Source organism: Daucus carota, chromosome 2 (assembly GCF_001625215.2).
Source record: "Daucus carota subsp. sativus chromosome 2, DH1 v3.0, whole genome shotgun sequence".
In the NCBI taxonomy this organism is placed as follows: domain Eukaryota; kingdom Viridiplantae; phylum Streptophyta; class Magnoliopsida; order Apiales; family Apiaceae; genus Daucus; species Daucus carota.
In genome coordinates this window covers 55613303-55637460 of record NC_030382.2, presented here as the reverse complement: position 1 = coordinate 55637460, position 24158 = coordinate 55613303, and the positions used below count along the sequence as shown (strand labels likewise).

Genomic DNA, 24158 nt, shown 5'->3' with positions numbered 1-24158 from the left:
ACATACAAAGAATGATAAGATATCTGTAAAAGAAAATATGGATCAAAACTGTGAAATTTGCTCCTACATCCCAAAAAATAATAAATAAAATAAAATTGGTTACAAAGTCAACTAGAAGTCACTTTCTGAAAGCTCCAAACCTCCACAGCTCCACTCTTTAAATTTAGAATTTTTCAAATAAATTTAAATATGAACATATAAAAAATATTCGTATTAAACAGCTTGTTGCCTCTTACAGATAAAATATAAGTGGCAGTGGCACCTCAGCAATGTCAGACCATTCCTATTTCCTATCTTCTTCTTTTTTGTCACACATTGACACTGCAAGTTTTTTCTGGAGACTGGAAAATCAAGCTACATTGTCCACCAGCAATTTCATTAACTAAATTCAAAATTATTCACATATGAATAACATAATTCCACTATCCAAATAATTGCTTCCCCACAAAAAATGAACTTAAGTAAAAAGTTGGCATGAGATGACAGGCCTGGATGAAACGGCTATATTCCTGGTCTTTCAGGCACTGAACAGGGAACCTGATGTAGGATGATAATTGTCGGTATCGCGTAGTGGCACTATGCTCAATTGGGAAAATGCGAGTGAGGGAGTATGCTAATGCAAGTCAGAAGATGAGCCTCAGTGCCGGAGGGACTACAGAATTATGCCAATCCAAGTCAGAAGATGAGCCTCAGAGTCAGAAGAGTCATTCTCAGTTTGTAATACGAGCCCACTGTAGTGACTTATGTTGACACTAGCATATTCGTTTAAACAACTTGCATTACCGACTTCTATAAGTTGTACATTTTAGTCATTCTGAGAAGCACACCAGAATGAATTTCCAATTTGTCATTCTCTTTATTTCTACAATAGCAGCCTCTTTATATTGCAGAAACAGTGCTGCAGCAACATTCTTAAGCAATGTCACTGACCAACAAGCTTTGCTTTCTTTCAAGACTTCCATTACTGGAGATCCGCTGGGTTTTCTGAGCTCGTGGAACCATTCTGTCCCCTTCTGCCAGTGGCATGGCGTTACATGCAGCTGGAGACATCAGAGAGTAACCGCACTAGACCTCTCATCCCAGCAACTGGATGGTACTTTGTCTCCTTATATCGGGAACCTCTCCTTTCTCAGGGCAATTTACCTTGATAAAAACAACTTTGGTGGCTCAATTCCAGGAGAAATAGGCCGACTCTTTCGCCTACAATATCTTCACCTGGGAAGCAATTTCTTTAAAGGTGAATTTCCAATGAATTTAAGTCACTGTTCAGATATCAGAGAGATCAAGTTGGAAGAGAACAATCTTCAAGGAAAACTACCAACTGATTTCACTTCTTGGTCCAAACTTACTGTGTTTGGTGCAAGGACAAATCAGTTCACTGGATCAATCCCAACTTCAATTGGGAATCTGTCTTCTCTTCGTCTCCTTGATATAGCCAGAAACAATCTAACTGGGAGCATACCTTTGGAAGTTGCTTACCTAATGAAATTAGAGCACCTTCAATTGTCAATTAACAATTTTAGAGGCAGAGTTCCCCCGCCACTTTACAACGTCTCGTCTCTTTCTTTTGTTAGCCTAACTCAAAATGAGTTGGAAGGAAGGATTCCAGAAGATCTGGGCTTCACCCTTCCTAACTTGCAGGTTTTTCTTGCTGGAGGCAACAAACTTTCAGGGCCTTTTCCGTTATCCATAACTAATGCTTCCAAGCTTCTTAGTTTCAGCATTCCGGGTAACAGTATCAGTGGTCCTCTGCCAATGAATTTTGGAAGCCTCTTGAGTCTTCAAAGGCTAAACTTGGGAAGTAATCAACTTGGACATAACCAGCCACCTGGAAGCAGCTTGAGCTTTCTCGGTTCTATGGTAAACAACACACGTCTAGAATATTTGGAGCTATTTGAGAACGGTTTAAGTGGGGAGCTCCCAAATTCCATTGGTAATCTCTCAACAATGTTGTACTATTTGGGTTTCTCTAGAAATTACATCTATGGAAGCATACCTAAAGAGATTGGGAAACTCTCCAACCTGACAGCACTTTCATTAGATGAAAACATGTTTACAGGAAATCTCCCTGAATCAATATGCAAGTTATCCAAGCTAGGAAGATTGTTTCTAAGTTACAACAACATTTCAGGAGTCATCCCAGCTTGCATAAGCAACATTACTGGCTTACTTTTCCTCAGTTCGACTGATAACATGCTCCAAGGAAACATACCTGTTACATTGTTTAATATGTCATCTTTACAAGAGCTGTACCTCTCCAACAATCGCCTCAGCGGCGTGATACCTGAGCACATTCTTGGACTTTCTTCACAATGTATTTTTCTTTACTTGGATGAAAATATATTGACAGGACTACTGCCATCCAACATTGGAAGCTTCATACATCTTGTTGATCTACGTGTTTCGGACAACAGACTGACGGGAGAAATACCAACCAGTCTAGGAGATTGTGTAATGCTGGAGGAACTAGACATGAATGGAAACATGTTTGCAAGTAAAATTCCGTCATCTTTCAAAGGTTTAAAAAATCTTATTTTTCTAGATCTTTCAAATAACAATCTGTCAGGGAATATTCCACATTTTCTTGGAGAGTTGCGTCTGATTCAATTCCTCAATTTGTCGCACAATAGACTCGAAGGTGAAGTGACTCAAAAAGGGTTGTTCTCAAATGCTAGTTCTTTTTCAGTCGTTGGAAATTCTCAGCTTTGTGGAGGTATTCGGCACTTACAGCTGCCTGCTTGTCCAGCAAATATCTCAACATCTAAGAAAAAGAAATCTCCATTGCGAATCATAGCCCTCATAATTCTTCTACCTCTTGCTACTTTTTTAGTATTTTTTACTTTTGTTCATTTTCGAATCAAAAAGTCCAAGCAGAATAATGTCCCAGGCTTAGTTTTGCAGGACAGCCAGTACCTTAGGCTTACATATCATGATCTTCTACGTGCCACGGACAATTTTTCCCCAAATAATTTGTTGGGTGAGGGAAGATATGGTTCAGTGTACAAAGGAATTCTCGAGTCCTTGCAACAACTTGTTGCTGTGAAAGTACTAAAGGCTGAGGTACATGGAGCTGACAAGAATTTCGTGGCAGAATGTGAAACTTTGAGGAATATTCGCCATCGTAATCTCACCAAGATCATCACAACTTGCTCCAGCATTGATTCAAAGGGCAACAAATTTAAGGCTTTGGTTTTTGAGTTCATGACAAACGGGAGTCTAGACAGCTGGTTACATCCGAGTCAATCTGATCAAGGGAATGCGAGGAATCTGACTCTATTCCAGAGGCTAAATATAGCCATTGATGTTGCAGTTGCAGTGGATTACCTACATAACCAGTCTCACACCAAAATTATTCACTGTGACATAAAGCCAAGTAATATTCTTCTTGACGAGGAATTTGTTGCTCGTATTGGTGATTTTGGTTTGGCCAGATTTTTCTTAACTAATACAGGTAAAACAAAACAAGCACGAACGAGTTCAACAGGTGTTCGAGGAACTATTGGATATGTTCCCCCAGGTAACTACTAGTAGTGCTGATTTTCATTTATTTTTTTTGTATTGCTTATGTGTAGAAGTATAAAATTACGAACCAGTTATGGGTGTTTCCAGCTAAGATAATATCTAAGTACAGATCCTAAATTTCTGCCAACCCCCTTTTGTTATGCAGAGTATGGAATGGGTGGGAACGTATCTGCAGAGGGAGATGTGTATAGCTACGGAATTCTTTTATTAGAAATGTTCTCGGGGCACAGGCCTACAGGAAGCAGCTTAGCAATGGACCATGCTATTAATCTTCATGATTATGTGAAGCATGCGCTTCCCCACAATGTGATGGAGATTGCTGATCCCCGCATTGTTCTACAGCCAGAGGATCGTGGCTCTCCGAAGGATGAAGCAGTTAGGATAGAATTATGCTTGGCTTCAATATTTGAAGTTGGGATTTTGTGTTCACTTGAAATGCCAAGAGAACGCGTTGACATTAGTGTTGCTATCAAGCACCTAAATGTGGCAAGAGATAAACTTCTGCAGAGTGGCTTTAAATTATAGAGCCAGATTGGAGTTGATCTTTGAGATGGTCTAAAAGTCTAGCACCCAAATGTCTGAATGTCCAACAAATTGACATACATTTCTCAAAGTCAAAAGCCTGTTACCTACTTGAGATGTCATTGTTAAATAGAGCTCAAGTCTTGCTATAGTTAATTCTAAAGTTATCATCTTAATTTGCCACACCCTCAGACCTCAGCAGGTGTTCATTCAGTAATATATACTAAGAAAATAACGAGTACCACAAGTCTGCAACAGATTGACAGGCAGTTACCAGAAGCAGCATTTTACTTATGCTGTCATTGTCAAATAGTGTTGATTATTGCATTTCATGATATTTTCTTGACTACTGCAACTACTTGCACTAACAATTCTTAGACAATTCCAACGTATAATGAAGAATTCAGTACTAGTATGGGGATTAAACTTGTTCTGAATCAAGTACTTCAAGCAGGCATTCTGATGTGAAGGTAAGAATACGCGTAGCAAATAGACATACTACGCTTGCTTTGCAAATTTTATTGTCTCGATCAAAACAGATATTACAATCATGAATAAATGGTTACTATAAACACTGCAAGTACCATAATTGATAACTAAATATGTAATGATGTTTACGAGCCTTGCAAGAACTGGAATGGATGCAGTCTATGTTGTACAGCAAATATGCTATATTTTTTCTTAGCAAAGACTTTCTTTACAGCTGCTACTAGGAGTAATCCACGGTATTAAATTTTGGAAGGTAAGAAGTTCCTTAGTTCCCTACGGAGAATCTTTCCAGCTGCAGACCGTGGTATGGAGTTTGTAAACACGACTTTTCGCACTTTCTTGTAAGGGGCAACCTGAAACAAATAAAGTTAAAACATGCACAACTGATGTATTCAAGTTAACAGGATATATAAGAACTGAAACTTATCCGAACCTGCTTGGCAGTGTAATCTATTAACTCTGCTTCAGAAATCCTGCTTCCAGATCCATGCCTTTTCACAACAAATGCTACAGGTATTTCTCCAGTAACTTCATCTTTGGCTCTGCATAATTGTATGGCATTTATCTTGAATTATTCACACATTCAAATATGTTGTTTTCCAATACAGGTGTGGACCACTCTATAATTTAACACAATTTTGCCTCGGTGAAGTTCTTTCATTAATGTTAGTACGAAATGTTGTGTTGTTTTTCAATACAGGTGTCATCAGTAAGAATCCAACTACATTTCATCAAAAAGAATTATATTAGCAAAAGAAGTGGTTCCACTTACGCTGTCACTGCAACATCAGCTACTTCTGGGTGAGTGATTAATATGGCCTCTAATTCAGCAGGAGCAATCTACAATGGTAAGGTACATGTCAAGCAAGATATTATGTGATCATTTTACACATGTTTATTAGAGAATACTATACAACAAAGAACCGACACTATCACTGCTATACAAATTTCAAGTAAATGGAACCTGCAAGTTATTTTTTATTTTTCTTGTCAGGCATGGAACCTGCAACTTACCATAAAAAGGAAAGAACAACTTTGACCTAAACTTAAGGGTGAACAATATTGATCTGACACATTTTAGTATACCTGAAAACCATTGTACTTGATTATCTCTTTCAATCGGTCGATCAAATATAAGTACCCATTTTTATCAAAATAGCAAATGTCTCCGGTATGTAACCATCCTTCTTCATCCATAGTCGACATAGTTTCCTCCAAATTGTTCAAGTATCCTGCCAAGTTTAAAGAAAGCTTATATGATAATATATATAAAGCAAATAAATCTCAGGTAAAGTGTAACAGTTTTCTTCTATTTATTTGTTGGACGAGTAAAAATGTAACTCCTTCAAAAAAAGAAGTAATTTCTGAATTTTCCTAGCAAAAACACTGCAACTTATTTATATGATGCATATACTAAATTAGATTAATAATTGATGGACAGACAAATGAATCTGATCCTTTTATCAAACCCAATATGAGGCAAGTGAAGAAAGAAACACTTGTGACACGCCTGTTTGTGTGACAGAACAGGTGCAGAATATTCACAGAACAAATTTTACACAAAAGATAAACTTTGCATCATAGATATGAAATAAACATTAATTTTAACTTTGCAGTAGAAGTATCAGATTAAACAAGTGAATTACCTTTCATGATAGAAGGTCCGCGTAACCACAGCTCACCCATACTGCCAGGGCCCTTGAAGACACCAGCTAAAGAATCCACAATTTTAGCTTCCATGTTTGGAGATAGAAGTCCTACTGAATAATAATTTTTACGGCTATCAGTATTGAAGCCTCTAGTTGCTACAGCAGTTGACTCAGTCATGCCATAACCCTGAGAATGAACATAACCAACATGATCACAAAACAGATGATTTTTATATAATATATAAGGAAAAACAATACAGAACATAATATTGAACCAGTCTGTTGCATCTTAGTTTCTCAGTTGGTTCCCAGCTAGGATATATATTTTCATTTTGGCATTTGTGCATGTACTACAAAAAGATGCAAACGTGGAATTTTGTCGTAGACATAATCTATTTCTCAAAGATCTAATGATCAGATATCTAATCCAGATATACACCTTGATATTCACAATATTTCAAGTTTAGGAAGCTAATAATAGGAGCATCAGAAACAATTATTCCCAAAATTGGCACGTTAGATCAATAACCACAGTTATATTATAGAAAGCAGTACAGCAGTAGAATCCTAAGGTCAATGAAAAGGCTATAATACCTGAATGAAGTCGACATGAGGGAGAGCATTAGCAAAATCCTCAATATTTTTTGCACTTAAAGAAGCAGCACCACATGAAACCTGCTTCAAACCCTTCAATTTAACTCTCTCATCAGTATGTGCTGCTCTTGTCAGTGCAGCCAATAGTGGTGGCACCACCGGAAAGTGAGTAACTCCATATTTCTGTATAACGTTTGGCATCTCATCCGCGTTATATTTCCTCATCACAACAATCTTTGATCCCAACGACAACAATCCCATGACAAAAAGAGAAAGTCCATAAATATGAAACATAGGCAAAACAGCCAAATAAACCATCTCCCAGCTCACCAAATCATACTGTGATGCCTCAAATCGAACAAACAACTCAACCATAGCAATAAAATTCTTATGTGTCAGCACCACTCCTTTGGAAGTCCCAGTAGTCCCTGACGAATGCATCACAGCAGCCGTGTCCTCCTGTCGAATCACCGGCCTCGAAAACAAACTAGCATCACTACTTATAAGTTCATAAAACCTCGAAAACTCCCTCGGGACAGACTCATAATCAAATCTCTCCGGCACAGCCACTGCAGAAACTCCCAGTGCACTCAAATTCTCAACATTATCCACCAAACTAAACACAACCTTTGCATGACACGCAGCTGTTTGTCTTTTCAACTCACTGAAACTAGACAGAGGATTCATAGTACTCACAACTGCACCCATACACATAACACCCAACAGAATCACCGGAAAATAAATAGAATTCGGTAACAGAATCATCACAACATCGCCTTGCTTAACACCCATTTTTTGCAACCCACAAGCCACAGATTTCACCAAAGGCAAAAGCTCTCGATAAGATATCGACAACCCAGATGAGGAATCAACCAGAGCTGAAACCCCATTATGTTTTTTCGAAAAAATGAACGATACAACATCAAGAACAGGCTCGTTTGGGAGGCTTACAGGCTTGTAAACAGACTTGTAAACCCCTGTTTGTGGAGAATACCAAGAAGGGTGGGCATTTGGGTTTCGAATATTTGAAAAGGTTTCGGTGGTTTTGGTTTCTTGGGAACGCGCGTCAGTTGCCATGGACTCGATATTACGATACAGACAAAGTCAAACAAAAGAGAGAAGGAACTAAGTTAAAGCCTGTTCGGTTGAAGCATACAAATAAAATGCATATCTATATATAGGGACGTGTGAGTGAATTAGGTGAACCCGTTGATACAAGTGTAGCCCTTTTAACAGTTTTTCCTTTGGTTACGCGATAATGGATATTCCCTCAATTTTAAGAGGTTAATTATCAAGTTGGTCACTTAACTGGGTTTAATGTATCAAGTTTATCACTGAACTCAAAACGGTATCAAGATGGTCACTAAAGTCACCATAAATATCAAACAAGTACCTTGAAATATGAGTTCAAGCAATAAAAATATTAGTTATAAAGTTTTACACATTATTTTTAAATGTTACCACAACCAACTATAAGGTTATAACTTCTAGTATTTAAAATAATATATTTATATTTTTTCAAGTTTATTTATTATTTATATTTTATTATATAGTTATTTTCTTTGTTTTAATTAAAAATAAATAATAAATAAACTTGATAAAATTTAATTATATTATCGTAAATATTAGAAACCATAACTTTTTACTTGGTTTTGGTAACATTCAAAAATAATGTGTAAAACTTTATAAATAATATTTTTACTACTTGAATTCATATTTCAAGGTACTTGTTTGATATTTATGACCACTTCAGTGACCATCTTGATACCGTTTTGAGTTCAGTGACCAACTTGATACATTAAGCCCACTTCAGTGACCAACTTGATAATTAACCCCAATTTTAAGTTACATGTCCGTTTTGATTTTCTCCAAGTCAAATTGATCCATTTTTTTGATAAAAAGATATTTATTTATCATTTAAAAAATAAAAAGGCATCTTAAAATAAACTAGGTGTATTTTCTAATAATATAATTTTTTTCAATTATATAATATATATAAATTATAATCAATTTTAATGAATTTGACAAGAACACGTATTTTGAGACGGAGAACCGTGTACAACTACAAAGACTTTGTGAATTGTGACCATGTGTGTTTTTCCCGCGGTTGTTGATGAAACTGACTTATCAGATTCTGCTTGTTTGGTTGCTCGTATAAACTAAAATATGTGGAGTTGACGCTTGTACTGCCCCGAATCTTAGATTTTCAGAAACATATAAATGTTTAGTTTTAATTGAGTGAATATTGTAGGGATTTCTAATTTGAGAAGAATTAATCGAATAATGTAAATTGGGAATAATTTCAGGTACAATTTTTCTTTCTGAGATTTGATATTATTAAAATGTATATTATTATTTGAAATTATAATTTTGCTCTTGTACTACGAATTACTTGTCAAGTTCTAATGTTAATAAATTTATACAAATAGATGAATTAGGGTGTATTCAATTGGGATTTTAAAGATTCTTTTTTCATTTTATGAAATCCGATGGTATTCAATTCGGATTTTAAAAAATGAATCAGAATTTTGGGATATTCAATTAAGAATTTAAATTATACTACGGAATATGGTGATATTCAATCAGGATTTTAATTTATGCTTGAAAATCTGATGGTATTCAATTGGTATTATTTGAAATTCATTAAAATCTGATAGTATTCAAATGCTAATAACTTTATCGAACTTCATAAAATGGTTGATTTTGTGAAATTATTCTGTATATTTTAAGAAATTCGAAATCCTACTAATATCTATGAGATTTTTAAGTATTGTGTTTAATCTCAAATACTCTATATCAATTTTATAAGATTTTATCTGGAATCTGTATAAAATCAAAATCAGAGATAAAAAAAATACACTCTAAATGCCATTTTTTTTTACATAAAGTAACCTAGCCATATTTAACTGAAATCATCTAATGCTAACAAACACGCAAGTCATTTGATTGTTTTCACACGGTCTTGACTATGTAACTTTATTTTTATTAAACAAAAATGTGTGCACAATACTTTAGAAAATATTTTTTTTGTTTGATACATGTATTTCAAGAGCAAAATTTTCAATCATGCACCGCAACTTTTTTTTTCTTTTTACACCACAGCTTTTTGATTGACATGAAATTAGAACTTTAGGTAATATCCAACAAAAATTACAGCACCTTATGTCCGCTTGCAATTAGTGCAATAGAAGTGGGTAGGTATAAATCACAATTTTATTTTATCTTGCTAAACACAATGTCACAATTTTTACTCAAATTCCTCCAAAAATTATCTAATATCCGCTAGATTCTGCATTAATTGAATACAAAAATCCAAAAAATATTAATATCTACATAATTACACATAACTATAACTATTGACCTTATAAATGCCCCGAGCATAAATTTAAGAGAATATGTTCTTCTGCACCAAAACTTCAGTAAAAATTGCCAAAGAAGACCCGCATCAAGGGATTCTTGTATATACAATGTGAATCAAATTATTTAATAAATTTGACTTCCAATAGTTTACTTAGTCACAAAATTTAGTGACATATAAAATATTAGAAAGTTGTTGAACGGGGGTTGGTGTGGGTAGTAGGAGGGTTTCTTGCCACCAGGCAACAGTCAAACTTTCAGCCGGCTAATAAATTGCTGAGAATTGTTCTTAGAATTGCTAGTAAAATAAGTACAAGTAGACTAATAAAAAAAATGGCATGGTAGTTGCAATTTGCAAATACTAAAATACTCAAATACGTATAACATAAAACTTGGTAGGTAAAAATTGTTGGGACTAAAGTAACACAATAGAGGGAGACGGCACATTAGTGAGGAGATGAAGAGAGGAGACAGACTAATTTGACTACGTAATTTCTTGTTCATGTTCATGAATGAAGAATCTAAAATCACAAGTAGGAGATTATTTAAGTTTTTATTCGTAGTAGTTTGCTTAAAGTCGTAATCTTGCTAATATACTATCAGGTTGAAAAACATCACCTACTATTTAAAAAAATTATCTCCTTAAATAGTGTTAAATAACTGTATACTACAAGCATGAAATCATTAAGCTTTTATCACAAGGAGCTTCCTTAAAGTATTGAAATATTACTCATACAATAAATAGCAGAAAACATCAATTAATATTTAAAATATTTTCTTGATCCAAAATATAGGTTATTTTTGAAAAAAAATGTTGCGCTTACTTCAATTTTATTATGAACTTTATTTACTTATTTTTAAGAATATTTTACACTTTTTCTCCACATATTAATTGTTTATTAGTCAAATATTATATTCAAATTAATTATTTAATTATTTAAGCAAAATAATAAATATGGACGAAGGTCATATTTGATACTATAGTTTTTATAATACAATTAATTTCAAAATATAATTATAATAAAATAATAAAAATATTATATTTAACAATATACATATAAACATAAAAAAAATCCGGTGCATAAACCATCCACAATGGCATACCAAGTAGGAATATCATGAATGCTTCAAATAAAAGCAATGAGAGGAGGTTGTTGAGAATATAAATAAAGGGTATGGTCATGTCATATTAATTGAGTCTGGATCTTCGGTTTCCTTATTATGTCTCTTTCTATGTTCCTTCTTTTATATTGGTCAGTTTATTTACATCTCACGTGATCTTCTATCTCTTTTTTATTTTACTTTTTATATATCAATTTTTATATTCTCAGTCATGTTGTTTTGTTGCATAAAATATTAGCTCTATGATGTACAGTTTATGTTTTATCAAAAAAATTTGTATTAATTGCTTCTCTAAAAAATATATGGGTGAATTTCTTTCTATACCAATAAATTTGCTTTACAAAAAAATTCATTATATAGAATTTAGTTTTAGTAGATTAAATATTATATAAGAAAACATTTCAATATTTTGATATAATTTTAGTCATAAATAAAGTATATTTTTGCTTTCTAATTTAATCATATTAAAAATATGTTTTCGAAAATTTAATTAATTATTTAATATAGAAAATATAATAGTATAAATTACTTTCTAATATTATATTTATGTCATATAAAAGAATTTGGTTGATTATGTACTATATAAAAAATATTTTAATAATTCTAAGAACTTTATATAGATTTGAAAAAGTTTAACCGTGAAAAATTATCCGAAAAAAAATAAAGAGAAACTATAGATCACGTGCGCAAGATAAAAAACTGACCAATAAAAAGAAGGGATATACAAAACTGATCAATAAAAAGAAAAGATATATAAAGAGACATCTAGAAGAAACAGAAGATCTAGACTCATCATATTAATGTTAACAATATGTGGACCATACACATAAATGAATATAGGGAAACGTTTTGAAAATCCACAATTCATGACATTTTTTCACTCTTTATATTTGCAGTAATTATTTTTAAATTTTACGGAAAAATTTTAGATATTAAATTTATCTTTTCATTTTATTCATAATTATTGTATGCTATCGAATATATGAAAGAAGTTAAATATTAAAAAAGATTTATGAAAAAAATATTATTGATAAAAGTAAATAAAAATATATAACTAATGAAGAACAAAAGAATTCTATAGGGGATATTTTAAATAGATTTAAAACTCGATTGCCAAAAATAATGATGCATAATATAAAATAATTTAACATGATAGTGGGTTAGAATCAAAATTTTAAGTTATTAGTATATGTTTTAAAATATTAGATGATAATTAATTAATTATTAAAAATATATTAAGAAAGATATATCAATTAGTGATATGTTTTTATGCTGGTATAACTTTTATTTTGACAAATAAAATTAAATGAATTTATCTAAAAGACATCTCTATCAATTGAATTTAAAATCTTAGATGTTAATATTGTTTTAAATTTATTATATAAATAAATATGTTAAACTTAAATTAACATCACTTTAAATTCTTGGGCTTTTTTTATTCATAACCACGTTTTCAATCTTATTTCCAAAAATACTACCTTATCCAATCTTATTTTCAAAAATACTACATTCTCTAAAATATTTTCAAAAATACTGTGGTTGTATATGCAACCATATATATATATATATATATATATATATATATATATATATGAGGTCGAAAATGACATTTGAAAACTGGAATTTGAAATCGGGAATTCAGTTGCATATATGGTTGCATATGAGGTTGTATTCAGTTGTTCTATTGTAATCTAATGGTCCCGCCAGGGGCACCCATACATCAGTTGCAACTTACAGTTTTCCGTTGCATATGAGGTTGCATGCAACCCCATATGCAACTGAAAACTGTAAGTTCCAACTGAAGTATGGGTGCCCCTAGCGGGGCCATTAGATTGCAATAGAATCAACTGAATGCAACCTCATATGCAACTAAATGCAACTGAAAACTGTAAGTTCCAACTGAAGTATGGGTGCCCCTGGCGGGGCATTAGATTGCAATAGAATCAACTGCAACCTCATATGCAACTAAATGCAACTGAAAATTGTAAGTTGCAACGGATGCATGGTGTGCCCCTGGCGGGGCCATTAGATTGCAATAGAATCAACTGAATGCAACCATATACAAATGAATACAACCATATGCAACTATATATGCAACTGAATTGTTGATTTCGAGTTCCAGTTTTCAAATGTCATTTTCGACCTCATATTTGGAATCCATATAAATATATATATATATATATATATCGACTCCAAAAATAAGGTGGAAAATGACATTTGAAAACTGAAACTTGAAATCAGGATTTGTAGTTGCATATATGATTGCATATGCAACCACCGTATTTTTGGAAAATATTTTCAAAAAAGTAGAATTTTTGAAAATATTTTAGAGATTTGAAAATAAGATTGGAGAAGGTAGTATTTTTGAAAATAAGATTGAAAAAACAGTATACAAGATAATTCCCCTAAATTCTTTTCATTTTAAACAAACATAAGGCCTCATGTTCAGGAAGGAGAGGAGCAGGAATGTAGAAAATTTAATTTAGACCGGGGTCATGATTCCTCAAGTTTCAATGTGCAACAAGATCGGGCATCCATGTCATCCTAAGACCCGAAGAGATATGTGCATCTACAGTAAGATCATGTTTCAACATGCACAAATCTGTTCACCAACTTTTCTAAAACTTTTAAAAATGTTATTATGGAGTTTAAAATAAATGTTTCACGTAAAATAGAAGTTAAAGTGAAATAAAAGATAAAAATGGATTAAGATTTATAAAGAAGCAAAAACCAGAAGTTATGAAACAGTATTTTCAATATAGCAGAGTTTTTAAGTCCGGCCTAACCTCACCTATAAATCAAAATTGATATTATAAATCAAAACTAATTTTTAAATTTGAATAAAATATTTATATTTTCAATTGCGAAACTAATATAAAATTTGAATGGACAAATTTAAATATTACAAAGACTCGACCCAATTTAATACTTTCACCCTTAAAATTAATAAACCAAAATATTAATGTTGTGTTTGGTTGGGGTGAATGACTCCGGGAGGAATGGAATGAAAAATGAACTATCTTATGTATAATTTTTAAGAAATTTCATTCCTTCCTCCATTCCATTCCTTACATCATATGCTACCTATCAGACCTTCAATTTGAGATGAAATGCTCCATTCTCTCTCATCCTCAATTTCTTCTCAAATCTCATCATAACAATTTTGCACTTCTTCAAAAAAATTTCAAAATTTTCTTCCTATGTCTATTAGTTTCAAGCATTTTTACTCATTTCATTCCATTCCATTCCATTCTCCCCAACCAAACACAACATAATTCTTCTAATGCATAAGTAACTTATAAACTATCACCTATATTTCATCCATAATCCGCTATAAAAGATAAATACACCATCTAAAACTGTACTGAAATGCGACCGTGTGAAAACAATGAATCAAAACCGGTGGCCTGAAGTTAGTCAAAGATTATTATTTTATTAAATTGTTAAGGTGTATCTTTATTAATCAATAAGACTTGAATTTGATAAACGTTTTCATATCTAAAGGTAGACGTCACAAAAATGTCATATAATTCAATCCGTTGCGATTCTTAAATTTACAAGTCAAATATAGTAGTTATTCAAACTTACAAGTTACAACTTACAAGAAAGTATTATCACAAATATCATCCGGTTCCGGTCCACTAAAAAAAGTCTAATAGAGTATACTACGAGTATCATAGACACCGCCGCAATCCGCCGGAAAAGAAGACCAAGTCAAAGCTATTAGAACATGAAATGAATGAGTTCGTAAAAAGGTTAAAGAATTGGTAAAAATTAGTTGAAAGTGTTTTGTTTTTTTTAATCCTGTTTTATTTTCAAAAAAAATTATATTATTATTCTAAATAAAAAGACACCATTGGCAAGCAAGGCCTATCTATTTATTGTATAATTTCCAAACTAATTTTTCTTTAATTGACTACCACACTTTGACTGTTTGACATACACTTCCGAGGAAAAATCCAACAGTGATCTAAAGATCAAAATTTGGGTCTAAATCTTTGACACTATTCACCGGCCTAAATCTTTTAGTAATATAATAATAATTTTTTATCTTTTGTATATTTAGTTAATTAAATGATTGTATGTTAATATAATTATTAAATAGTTATAAATTATATTTAATATATTTTACTTAAATAATTATATATATATACATTAATTATGAAATATAATAAAATTAAACAATATTAAAATAATTGAATTTAACAATACATTAAACATAAGATAAAGATTACATTCGATAACGATGAAAATACTCGATTTCAACAATTTTTTCGACATCGAAAAATAAAAAATGAAGAAGCTCTCTGCACACCGAAATACATCCATTGAGCATTTGTGGGAATAATATATTAATTCGAAGTAGTATTGAATCTTTGTAATTTTTATTTTAGTTTATTAAATAAAATGTTAGGTTTTTTTTATTTTCTTTGTTTAAATGTACTTTTTTTCTAATTTAATGAATTTATTAAGTTTACTATTAATATGAAATTTTATATTATTGTTAAAAGAATAAAATAATAATATAAAGATAGTTAAAAGAATAAAATATTGATAAATGAATTTGGACCAAAATTTAGACCAAATTTTTATAATGAAAAGATGATTTGATCTAAATTTATATCAAAATCCAGGCAAAAACTGGCTACACTGTCGGAAACGGCCTAACATCAGCGCACACATAAAGCAAGATCTAGTTTCCACTTTCCTGATTTACTTTTCATTAATTAATTAATCATTCAAATACATCCCAAATATCAAATCAGATATAAAGCAACTGGTTTCGTAACTTACTTTTCTATAATTAAAAAACCAATCAATGCGACTAACACACTATAACATACATAGCTAAAAAACTCAAAACACATGGACAAATCTTTTGTGGATAAGTGACTTTGTCTTCTTTGTTTTTCTTTGTTTTCTCGTGACCTTTTTTTGATAACTGTAATTTATAAGATAACGCAGATTTTTTTACCAGCTGATACAATACACATTTAAAAACTTATTAAAGATAACAATGACGACAGTAGAAAACTGACTTGTATATGAAATAACAAAACATTTAATTTGATTCTATAAATAAAGCCTAAAACCAGCAAGGAAAAAAAAGAGCATTACTGCATTTGTGAATCCGAGGGAAACGGACATCTAAATATCATTTCTTGAATATCACCTGGAGCTGGTGGCGGATGAGGTAATAATTTACAGTAAGACACCGCTTCCACAAACCCCCCGACACAAACCTAACACACATTCTGTTTTGCAAGTTAACAAAAACATCAGGGAGAGAACCTGTGATTTCCCTTGCTGCTAAGGAAGCTAAGATTACACATCAGGTTGTTCTGTTTTCACCATTGTTCCAGATGAGGACACACTACTACTGTTTTGAAGGTGAAAGCTTTTGGAAACCAGAGAGTCGCTAACAATTCCAACGTCATCAAACTTGAGCATACCTCTCAACTTCTTGGGGCTGAAATCCAAGCAAATGCGACTGTTTAGTAGTATAAATATTTTATACATTATGTCTTTTCTTTTAACTGTCCCTAGTATTCGAGACCAATTGGAGGCCCGATTATCTCTATTAAATTTTTCTGATTGACCTTGAACAAAAGAATTGAAAGAAAAATCATACCTGTTCAGATGGTTATTAATGGCCGTAAGATCTTTGGAAGGACTTTGGTAAGCACGGGTGCTCTCTCCAACACAAGCATAGTAACTTTTAGACCTTTGGGAATTTAGAGCATCCATCTGTATAGACATGCAAATCGTATATTGTTATCTAGAAACATAAATTTGGGATATACACCTACTTTACATAGTAAATATCCCTCGTTAAGCATTTGTAACAATATGGATACTTTATTAATCCATAATCACCGATCTCCGCAGTCAAAGGAAGTGATCAGGATCGATGAGTGGTTAAATTCATGTATACAAAGAACAGACTGATTTGAAGGCGTTTACAGTTGGAAAGTGGTAGTTTCATATGGTGTACTTGGGCCATTCAGACCCATAAAAGCTTATCTATGCAGAGGAAGCCACTATTTACTTGTGCTCGGAGATATTTCAAAATAATTGAACAGATAACATTTCGAATGTACAAATGTCACGTCAATCATCATAAACAGACAAGTGCTAAATTTCAAAAAATAGTTATCCAACTCTATGAATTAATGATTAGAAGTAAAAGAAACAATCAAATAAATCGTAGCACCAGGTGGACCATTAGAAGCATTACCTTGGATGATCGCAGAGGAGAGACATATACATTGTGTGCTGCAGAAACTTTCTTGGGAGACATATCGGGGAGACTGGGAAATGTAGATACTTTGGGGGATCCAGGGCAATGGCCTAGAAATACATCTTTAAAACTATAAAAATGAATGATAGGAAAGACAACTATATGGTAAATCAGGATATTAGAATAAACAAGAGTTAGGATATAGCAAAGATACAACGATGTCCGGTTATATTTCTGAGAAACACTATGGAGTAGAGGCAATTGTACCTTTGTCGCTGTTATTGCTAGCTTCTGATGTATGGTTGTTCTTTTTAACAATTCCAGCAGGCGCAAGTTCCATAAGTAGAGGCTTAACGGTTGGGACAAATATTTCATTGTAAAATGTTATTATATCAACATGATCTTTCCCTGTTTTCTGTTTCAAATATCATTAGAAGTGTTAGTGTTTACTCAAAATATTGAAGAGAAATGAGAATCAGTGACCTGAGAAATACCCCATTCCGGCGAGCTGCTGACCAATCGACAAAAACGCTTCGGAAAACCTGAGGTTTACATTGTGGCTGCTTTCTATAGTTGCAAATGATTTCTTTGAAAGTTAAACTCAGTTGGGAAATCTGCAGTTCCAAACAACAGCATTTGAAGAATGGTAAAAGAGTAACTCAAGTTGTCAGTCACAATTATCTTAATGGCATACCTTCGCAACTCCATACAGACAACTTAGGATGATCTGATCTATATGGCGGCTAAAAAACAGAGCACTTTGCTGCAAAAGAATCTTCTGAAAGAGACAGTACACGTTCTCTTTTATATGTTGTGACAACTGTAGCCTTTCAGTCATACCATTGATTCGAACAGCTGCTAGCTTTACAATCTGGAAACTCAAAGAAATACATAATATCCAAATTTTAGCATTAAGAAACACAAATACTACGTTCATTATGAACTTAACCCTACCAGTGCATTATAACCAGTAAAAAAAATGAATATACTGAAAACTATAGTTGTTTGCATTGTACCACTGTCTTTTTTAAATTGGAAGCTTCTCATGGACACTTTATGCCGCACATTAAGGTATGGTTGTATATTAATTTAGAATATTATTAAACAGTATTAGTCCTACATTACAGTGGTAACAAGTACGATTCGTGTAATCTGAAAATAATAATTTTATCCCGAATTACTAAAGTATTAAAATTCCTCCCTATAAGGAGAATAAGCAGCAACATCCATTCATGCTGCAACTTTGAAAAGAATAAAGCCTTCACAGTACTGATTAATGCAAATAGTAAGTGATCCATCAGAGCTATTCTAGGTGTACACAGATTAATTTTACCTTGCCAAAGAATACATTGATAGTAGTTTCAGCGCATGTTTCCCCTCCACCCCCTGGATTTGGCCTAGTTGGACTGCACATGTTTAGTGGATTGCAATTATTCTTATCAGATCATTTAAGTAAATAATAATAATAATGGAGAGAATCAGGACTACCACCAGAACATACTGCAGGCAAGAGCTATGCTAATTTATAGCACCTTAAAATTATCAGACCAACCTTGAAAATGCTGACTGCAGAGCTGGAGGCAGTAATCTTGACTTGAGGTTGGTGGCTAAAAGGCGATCTTTCACTGGTGATGTGAAAGAATTCCGCTCTACTAATACACTTCGGTTTTCAGTGCAAACTCTCTTTGGAGACCGAATATCTCCTATCAGACCTAAAACCAACATATTTTGGTCAGTATAGAAACAGCACTAGGCTCTTCACCTGTTAATATATATTATTACATCATTATAATATAAAGTTTTTATTAGTATTCTGATTTTATCTGATAGTACACATCTGGTTAACTTGTTAACTGAAGTTCGTTAGCCATTAATACCTGGGGACGATTCCTGCTTCTGCAAAGGTGTCACTGGAGGCAAAACTCCAGTGGACATATTGACATGAATGGCGATCGCATCTAAAGATGGCATTGGCTCTGCCAACAACCCCATACGGTTAATTTCTGCGGAAAGGGCTGGCCGTGCTACTGTCAGAGAATTGTACAGTGAGGAACCCTTTTCCCATACCATGCCCTCCAGAAGTCGCTCTTCCAGTGAATTCAGATGCCTTTTTAGTTCTCTTGGAAGTGATTCCTCGTGTCTAATGAAACTCTCTATCACCTTACTAAGATCAAAAGCTGTAACGCCAGTCCTTTCTAACACTACTGGAAACAACATGGTCACTGTCTTATGAGTGGCAAGAACTAGTTCCGCAGAACAGGCTAGCATACACCTATGAAACCTCTCATTAGTAAGCAAAGAGGTCAAATTGTTTGCATTTAAAATTTGGGCTTCTGCTGTACACATGGCTTGCAATACCCTATAATAAAGCTTAACTGCTTCCAATCTACGTTGCTCTGCCCATATGTTATCCATAAGATTTGTACTCTGCAAGCTTCCAGTAACACTACGATCACCTTGACTGCTACTTGGAAATATAGCTTCCAGTATTACACTTGCTCTGCGCACAACATCATGACTAACATTCCTATCACATTTTGACAAGAATGATTCTAAATCGGGTGAAGGCTTTGATGGAAGTGGACAAATGACGTCTCGCAGCCACTTCGCTGTTGTCATTGCTGTGCTCACAGGGGTAGCGGCAATCCTTGAATTTCCAGTACCAAGGTTTCCAATCATAAGAGATTTTGCAGGAGAACGATAGGGAGAAAGTGGACTAGTGATTGTCTTTGTTGGGGATGCTATTGAGTCGAATTTTCTCTAAGAAAAAGAATAATACAAAATTAAACAATTAAAGTTATCAAATGGCCACCTTGTATAGAAAATATATACCTTTGTCCCACTTATACTTATGGCACCTCCTGATAAGCTGCTTGACCCAAGCAAACTATCATCTTCATCCAAGAACACTCTTTCATCTAATTCAACCTTATTAAGGATTGCATCTTCATAGTCCTTTTCTAGAATGCTTAAATTAGTAGATAAAGCCTTTTCCTCCAATAAACCATCATAGTAAATCATGCCATCTGCATTTCATATGACAGTTATGTCAGCGTAGTTGATATACTAAAACAGCACACTGGTTAAACCAGCAATTAATTATATCAAATATACTAAAAAATACTAATGCTAGTAATAATAACAAATTTTAATTTTTAAACAGTGATACCTGTGCACATGTTGCATAGATTTTCATGTTCACATTCTGAGGCCAAACAAGGTTTGTGCTTTAAAATGCTTTCTATTACTTCATTGGTTTTATCATTTGTTTTTCTCAACTCTTCTTCCGAAGTCTCAAACATCTTGCAAAGTGAAGCAATCAGATCCACGCCTTTATTGCCTTTGTTTACTGCTAGGCAGTCGAAATTATTAAAAACAATCTACAAATCACAAAGAAGACAGGAGCTATGGATATTATAGAATAAATTTTGTGAAGATACTTACTGAAGCGTGAAGAGTCATCGATGGTGAACTTTCTGTAGCGAATAGGGACATGTATAATCAAAATGGCCTGTACAAGATTTCAATCATAATTCGACACAAGTTACATAATCTTATAAAGTAAAAGTGATGCAACAACAAATGAATTCTCGTGTCTTTACTATGCCGCTTAATGAGAGAGGTGGGACAAGGTCGGTTTTGTCACTGAAGGGTGACATGTCCTTCCCCGAACGTCAGTGAATAAAATGAACTAAGAATGAACAGAAACAACTCACTGTAGTCCACATCAAAAAAAAAAACGTAACTAACCAGTATGGAAACTAGACCATTTGAGCAAGTCACCAAATCCTTGAACCGGCTAAATGCATGAACACGGAGAGCTAGAAATAGCAACCATCCAAAACGAAAATAATCTGAATCCTTCACCAAAAAGAGTTCATGGAAAGCACGTTTGTAGTGCCTGGTAAAGAAAATTGATAAAGATATAGTTTAGTTTTGGAAAAATCATGAAGAATCATATACCTAATAAGATTATATGAGCAGCAAAAAAGAGTGCAAGTTCCAAAATATTTTTGAACTTTATTGTTTATACTGTAATATGATAAGCAGTGTCAATAACTGGCATGACATTTATTGAGTTTTATAGCCAACTAATCACATGTGATTCTCCTTATTTATGATCTTAGATACACATGAGTGCATATCTCCCTTTGCTATTTTAAGAGCCCAAAACAGATATACAAGTTATTCAGTTCATTATTGGGATCATTTGAGATCTTTGGAGGATCTATGCAATACGTGCTACTTGCTACCTTCAGTGCTTGATCCCTTCAATATATTAAACAACAGTGTGCACTGACATAGTGTTGATTGGTATTTTCTACATATTAGTGTGAGCAAGAAAAATCAATTTTACAGAAATAACTCTCACTAACACCCATTGTACTAAACAATGAAATTCCTACTTTGTTTACAATGATGATTTTTACCCTAAGAATATAAGACCTTGAACAAATATTTAAAATATATGTGAAGTAGTTCACACACCTCAAATAGAATTCAAATATTATTTAATCAATTTCTCTGGAAGTTTTGATGGACTAATTACGAAAACAAAGATAATACTCAAATTAGCCACTAAATATGATAAATTACTACCCTAAACTAGTGCATCCAAAACTAAATAATAAAAATGTAATGATAACAACACAATGGTACCGACCTGATTAGAAGGCTCATATGCACAAAATTGACTTGCAGCTCCTTTGCCTGATTGAAATGATGAAAAGAAAAAAAACTAGGTAAACTACAAAAAAATGTAAATGACCATTTTAAGACATTACAATGGCACAAATCCGTACAATGAAATTAATACAAGATGTACTTACCTCAAGTCTCTTCTCCCAATCTGGGCCGTATAGATTGCTTAAAATTGGGCCCACCTTAACAGTAAACTGAGGAATTTCTTTGAAAAAATCCACAAGACTGCAAAGCCAGCAAAATGTTCACAATGAAAATGACAATATTATAGATAAAGTAGCCTAACACATTTGACACAAAAACTTTACTTTAGCTTCGCCACTCTCAATATCTGGCATAAGGTAATCCCTTTGTCATCCGCCTCCGAGTTTGAGCTATCTGAAGTACTCTCACTCAGTCTTTTCACTGAGTACAGAACAAAAGCAAACCAATAACGTTCTGCTTCTTCTGGCTGAACCATAAATACATATCAGAAACCGACATACTACATTCAAATATTCAATACAACTTAATCCCAAATTGCACAATACCAAATTGATTAACATACAAACAATAAGGTATTATTAATCTAAACGAGCAAAAGCAGTTTTACCGTTCCAATTCCAACAGTTGCATATGTATTAGTCTGCAGAAGGTGTTTACTTCCATCAAACAGCTTCGTAGCTTCCGTCAGAGTACTCTCGTCCATCGATAATCCCTTCTGCAAACATACATGACACAAAATTCTATCAAATTACACATACCAAATAACAAAACATAAAAAATCTTTATACTTGTTTTTCAATCAAGAAACCTTGCAAAATTCAGTAAATCGAGCTTCAATATCGGACTGTGAATTACTCCCCAAAGCCACAGTCTTCAACTTGTCCATAATTATCAAACCCTGAATACCTAAATCTGAAACAAAAAAAGAAAAAGAAAAGTACACAATCATAAACCCCAAATTAAACAAAGCCAAAATCCATATGCACAAAGGAGACACGCTTATAATCATAATCCCAGATCTTAAACTTCTACAAATTAACCAGTTATAATCTCAAATTATTCAATTGAAAATAAAAATTCAAACTTTCAACAACCAAGACCCTCTCTCTCTCTCTCTCACACACACACACACACTGTGCGCGCGCACATAATTAACAAACAAATTCACAAAACCCAGATCCCCAAACTTCAAGAATTCAACAAATTATAATCACAATATCTCCATACCAACAAAAAAACTGAAAAAGTACCCAACTTCCATTAACCAAGAATTCATCAACAAACAAAACACGCATACATGCATATATTAAAAAAACACAAAACCCCAGATCCCCAAACTCCAAGATTTCACCTAATCACAACACAAAATCACCAAATCAACAAAAAGAACACAAAAAAACCCAACTTACAGCAATCAAGAACTCACAGATCTGACGAATAAAGCTTCGATTTTATAACTAATTCACAAATTGACGCCAAGACCTCTTCTAAATACGCCTTATCTTGTATATGCCCCCTCTCTTTTCCTCGCTCTACACATATAATCTCGAGACTGCTGTGGGCTTTTCTCTCTCTCTCTAGGGTTCTCGCCGTCTGATTGCGCGGGAAATAAACAACAGCAATGCGTATCTGATACATTAACGTATATGGGCCAGCCAATAAAGGAGTGCCATCTAGCGTATGAGTGTTTATTTTACCGCCAAATCTGCTGTTAACGGCGTTCGATGCTAAACGGAGTTTGACGGTAGCCCGTTTACTGTTATTAGGTTTGTATTGTGTTGGATTTAAGGGTTTTTTTCCCCATTTATAAAATATGAAGTTATCTAATTGGGATTGTCAAAATCTATTAAAGTTTAGATATTTGATTAGAATTTTAAATAATGTTATAAAATCTGATGGTATCGAGATTTTAAATTATACTAAAATTCAATGGTATCCGATTGTGATTGTTTAAAATTCATTAAAATCTAATGATA

At 33.2% G+C, this 24158-nt stretch overlaps 3 protein-coding genes across 5 annotated transcripts; 1 reads left to right on the top strand and 2 right to left on the bottom strand.

Moving 5' to 3' along the window:
• The first annotated feature begins 713 nt into the window (after positions 1–713).
• On the top strand, positions 714–4192 carry LOC108208780 (probable LRR receptor-like serine/threonine-protein kinase At3g47570). The gene is made up of 2 exons (XM_017379305.2): positions 714–3517; positions 3668–4192. Exons 1-2 carry the CDS (start codon positions 832–834, stop codon positions 4045–4047), a joined length of 3066 nt encoding a protein of 1021 aa, XP_017234794.1. The 5' UTR covers positions 714–831; the 3' UTR covers positions 4048–4192.
• A 317-nt stretch (positions 4193–4509) lies between these two features.
• LOC108206420 (4-coumarate--CoA ligase-like 6) lies at positions 4510–7940 on the bottom strand. Its single transcript, XM_017376722.2, has 6 exons — positions 6777–7940; positions 6180–6369; positions 5620–5765; positions 5306–5373; positions 4967–5075; positions 4510–4886 (listed from the first exon to the last, which is right to left on the bottom strand). Exons 1-6 carry the CDS (start codon positions 7851–7853, stop codon positions 4773–4775), a joined length of 1704 nt encoding a protein of 567 aa, XP_017232211.1. The 5' UTR covers positions 7854–7940; the 3' UTR covers positions 4510–4772.
• An 8333-nt stretch (positions 7941–16273) lies between these two features.
• On the bottom strand, positions 16274–23836 carry LOC108205737 (retinoblastoma-related protein). 3 transcript variants are annotated; one of them, XM_017375781.2, is made up of 19 exons: positions 23609–23836; positions 22991–23094; positions 22790–22897; positions 22506–22648; positions 22326–22422; positions 22160–22206; positions 21247–21397; positions 20941–21007; positions 20666–20845; positions 20329–20522; positions 19374–20256; positions 19049–19208; positions 18830–18902; positions 18191–18367; positions 17991–18110; positions 17764–17911; positions 17494–17618; positions 16888–17003; positions 16274–16725 (listed from the first exon to the last, which is right to left on the bottom strand). In XM_017375781.2, the coding sequence occupies exons 2-19, from the start codon at positions 23066–23068 to the stop codon at positions 16581–16583; spliced, it is 3012 nt and encodes a 1003-aa protein (XP_017231270.1). In that variant the 5' UTR covers positions 23069–23094; positions 23609–23836; the 3' UTR covers positions 16274–16580. The 3 variants fall into 3 exon arrangements, with proteins under 3 accessions (XP_017231270.1, XP_017231269.1, XP_017231271.1); XM_017375780.2 differs by having other exon boundaries at positions 23592–23835; XM_017375782.2 differs by having other exon boundaries at positions 17494–17606; positions 23592–23833.
• Between the last annotated feature and the right edge of the window lie 322 nt (positions 23837–24158).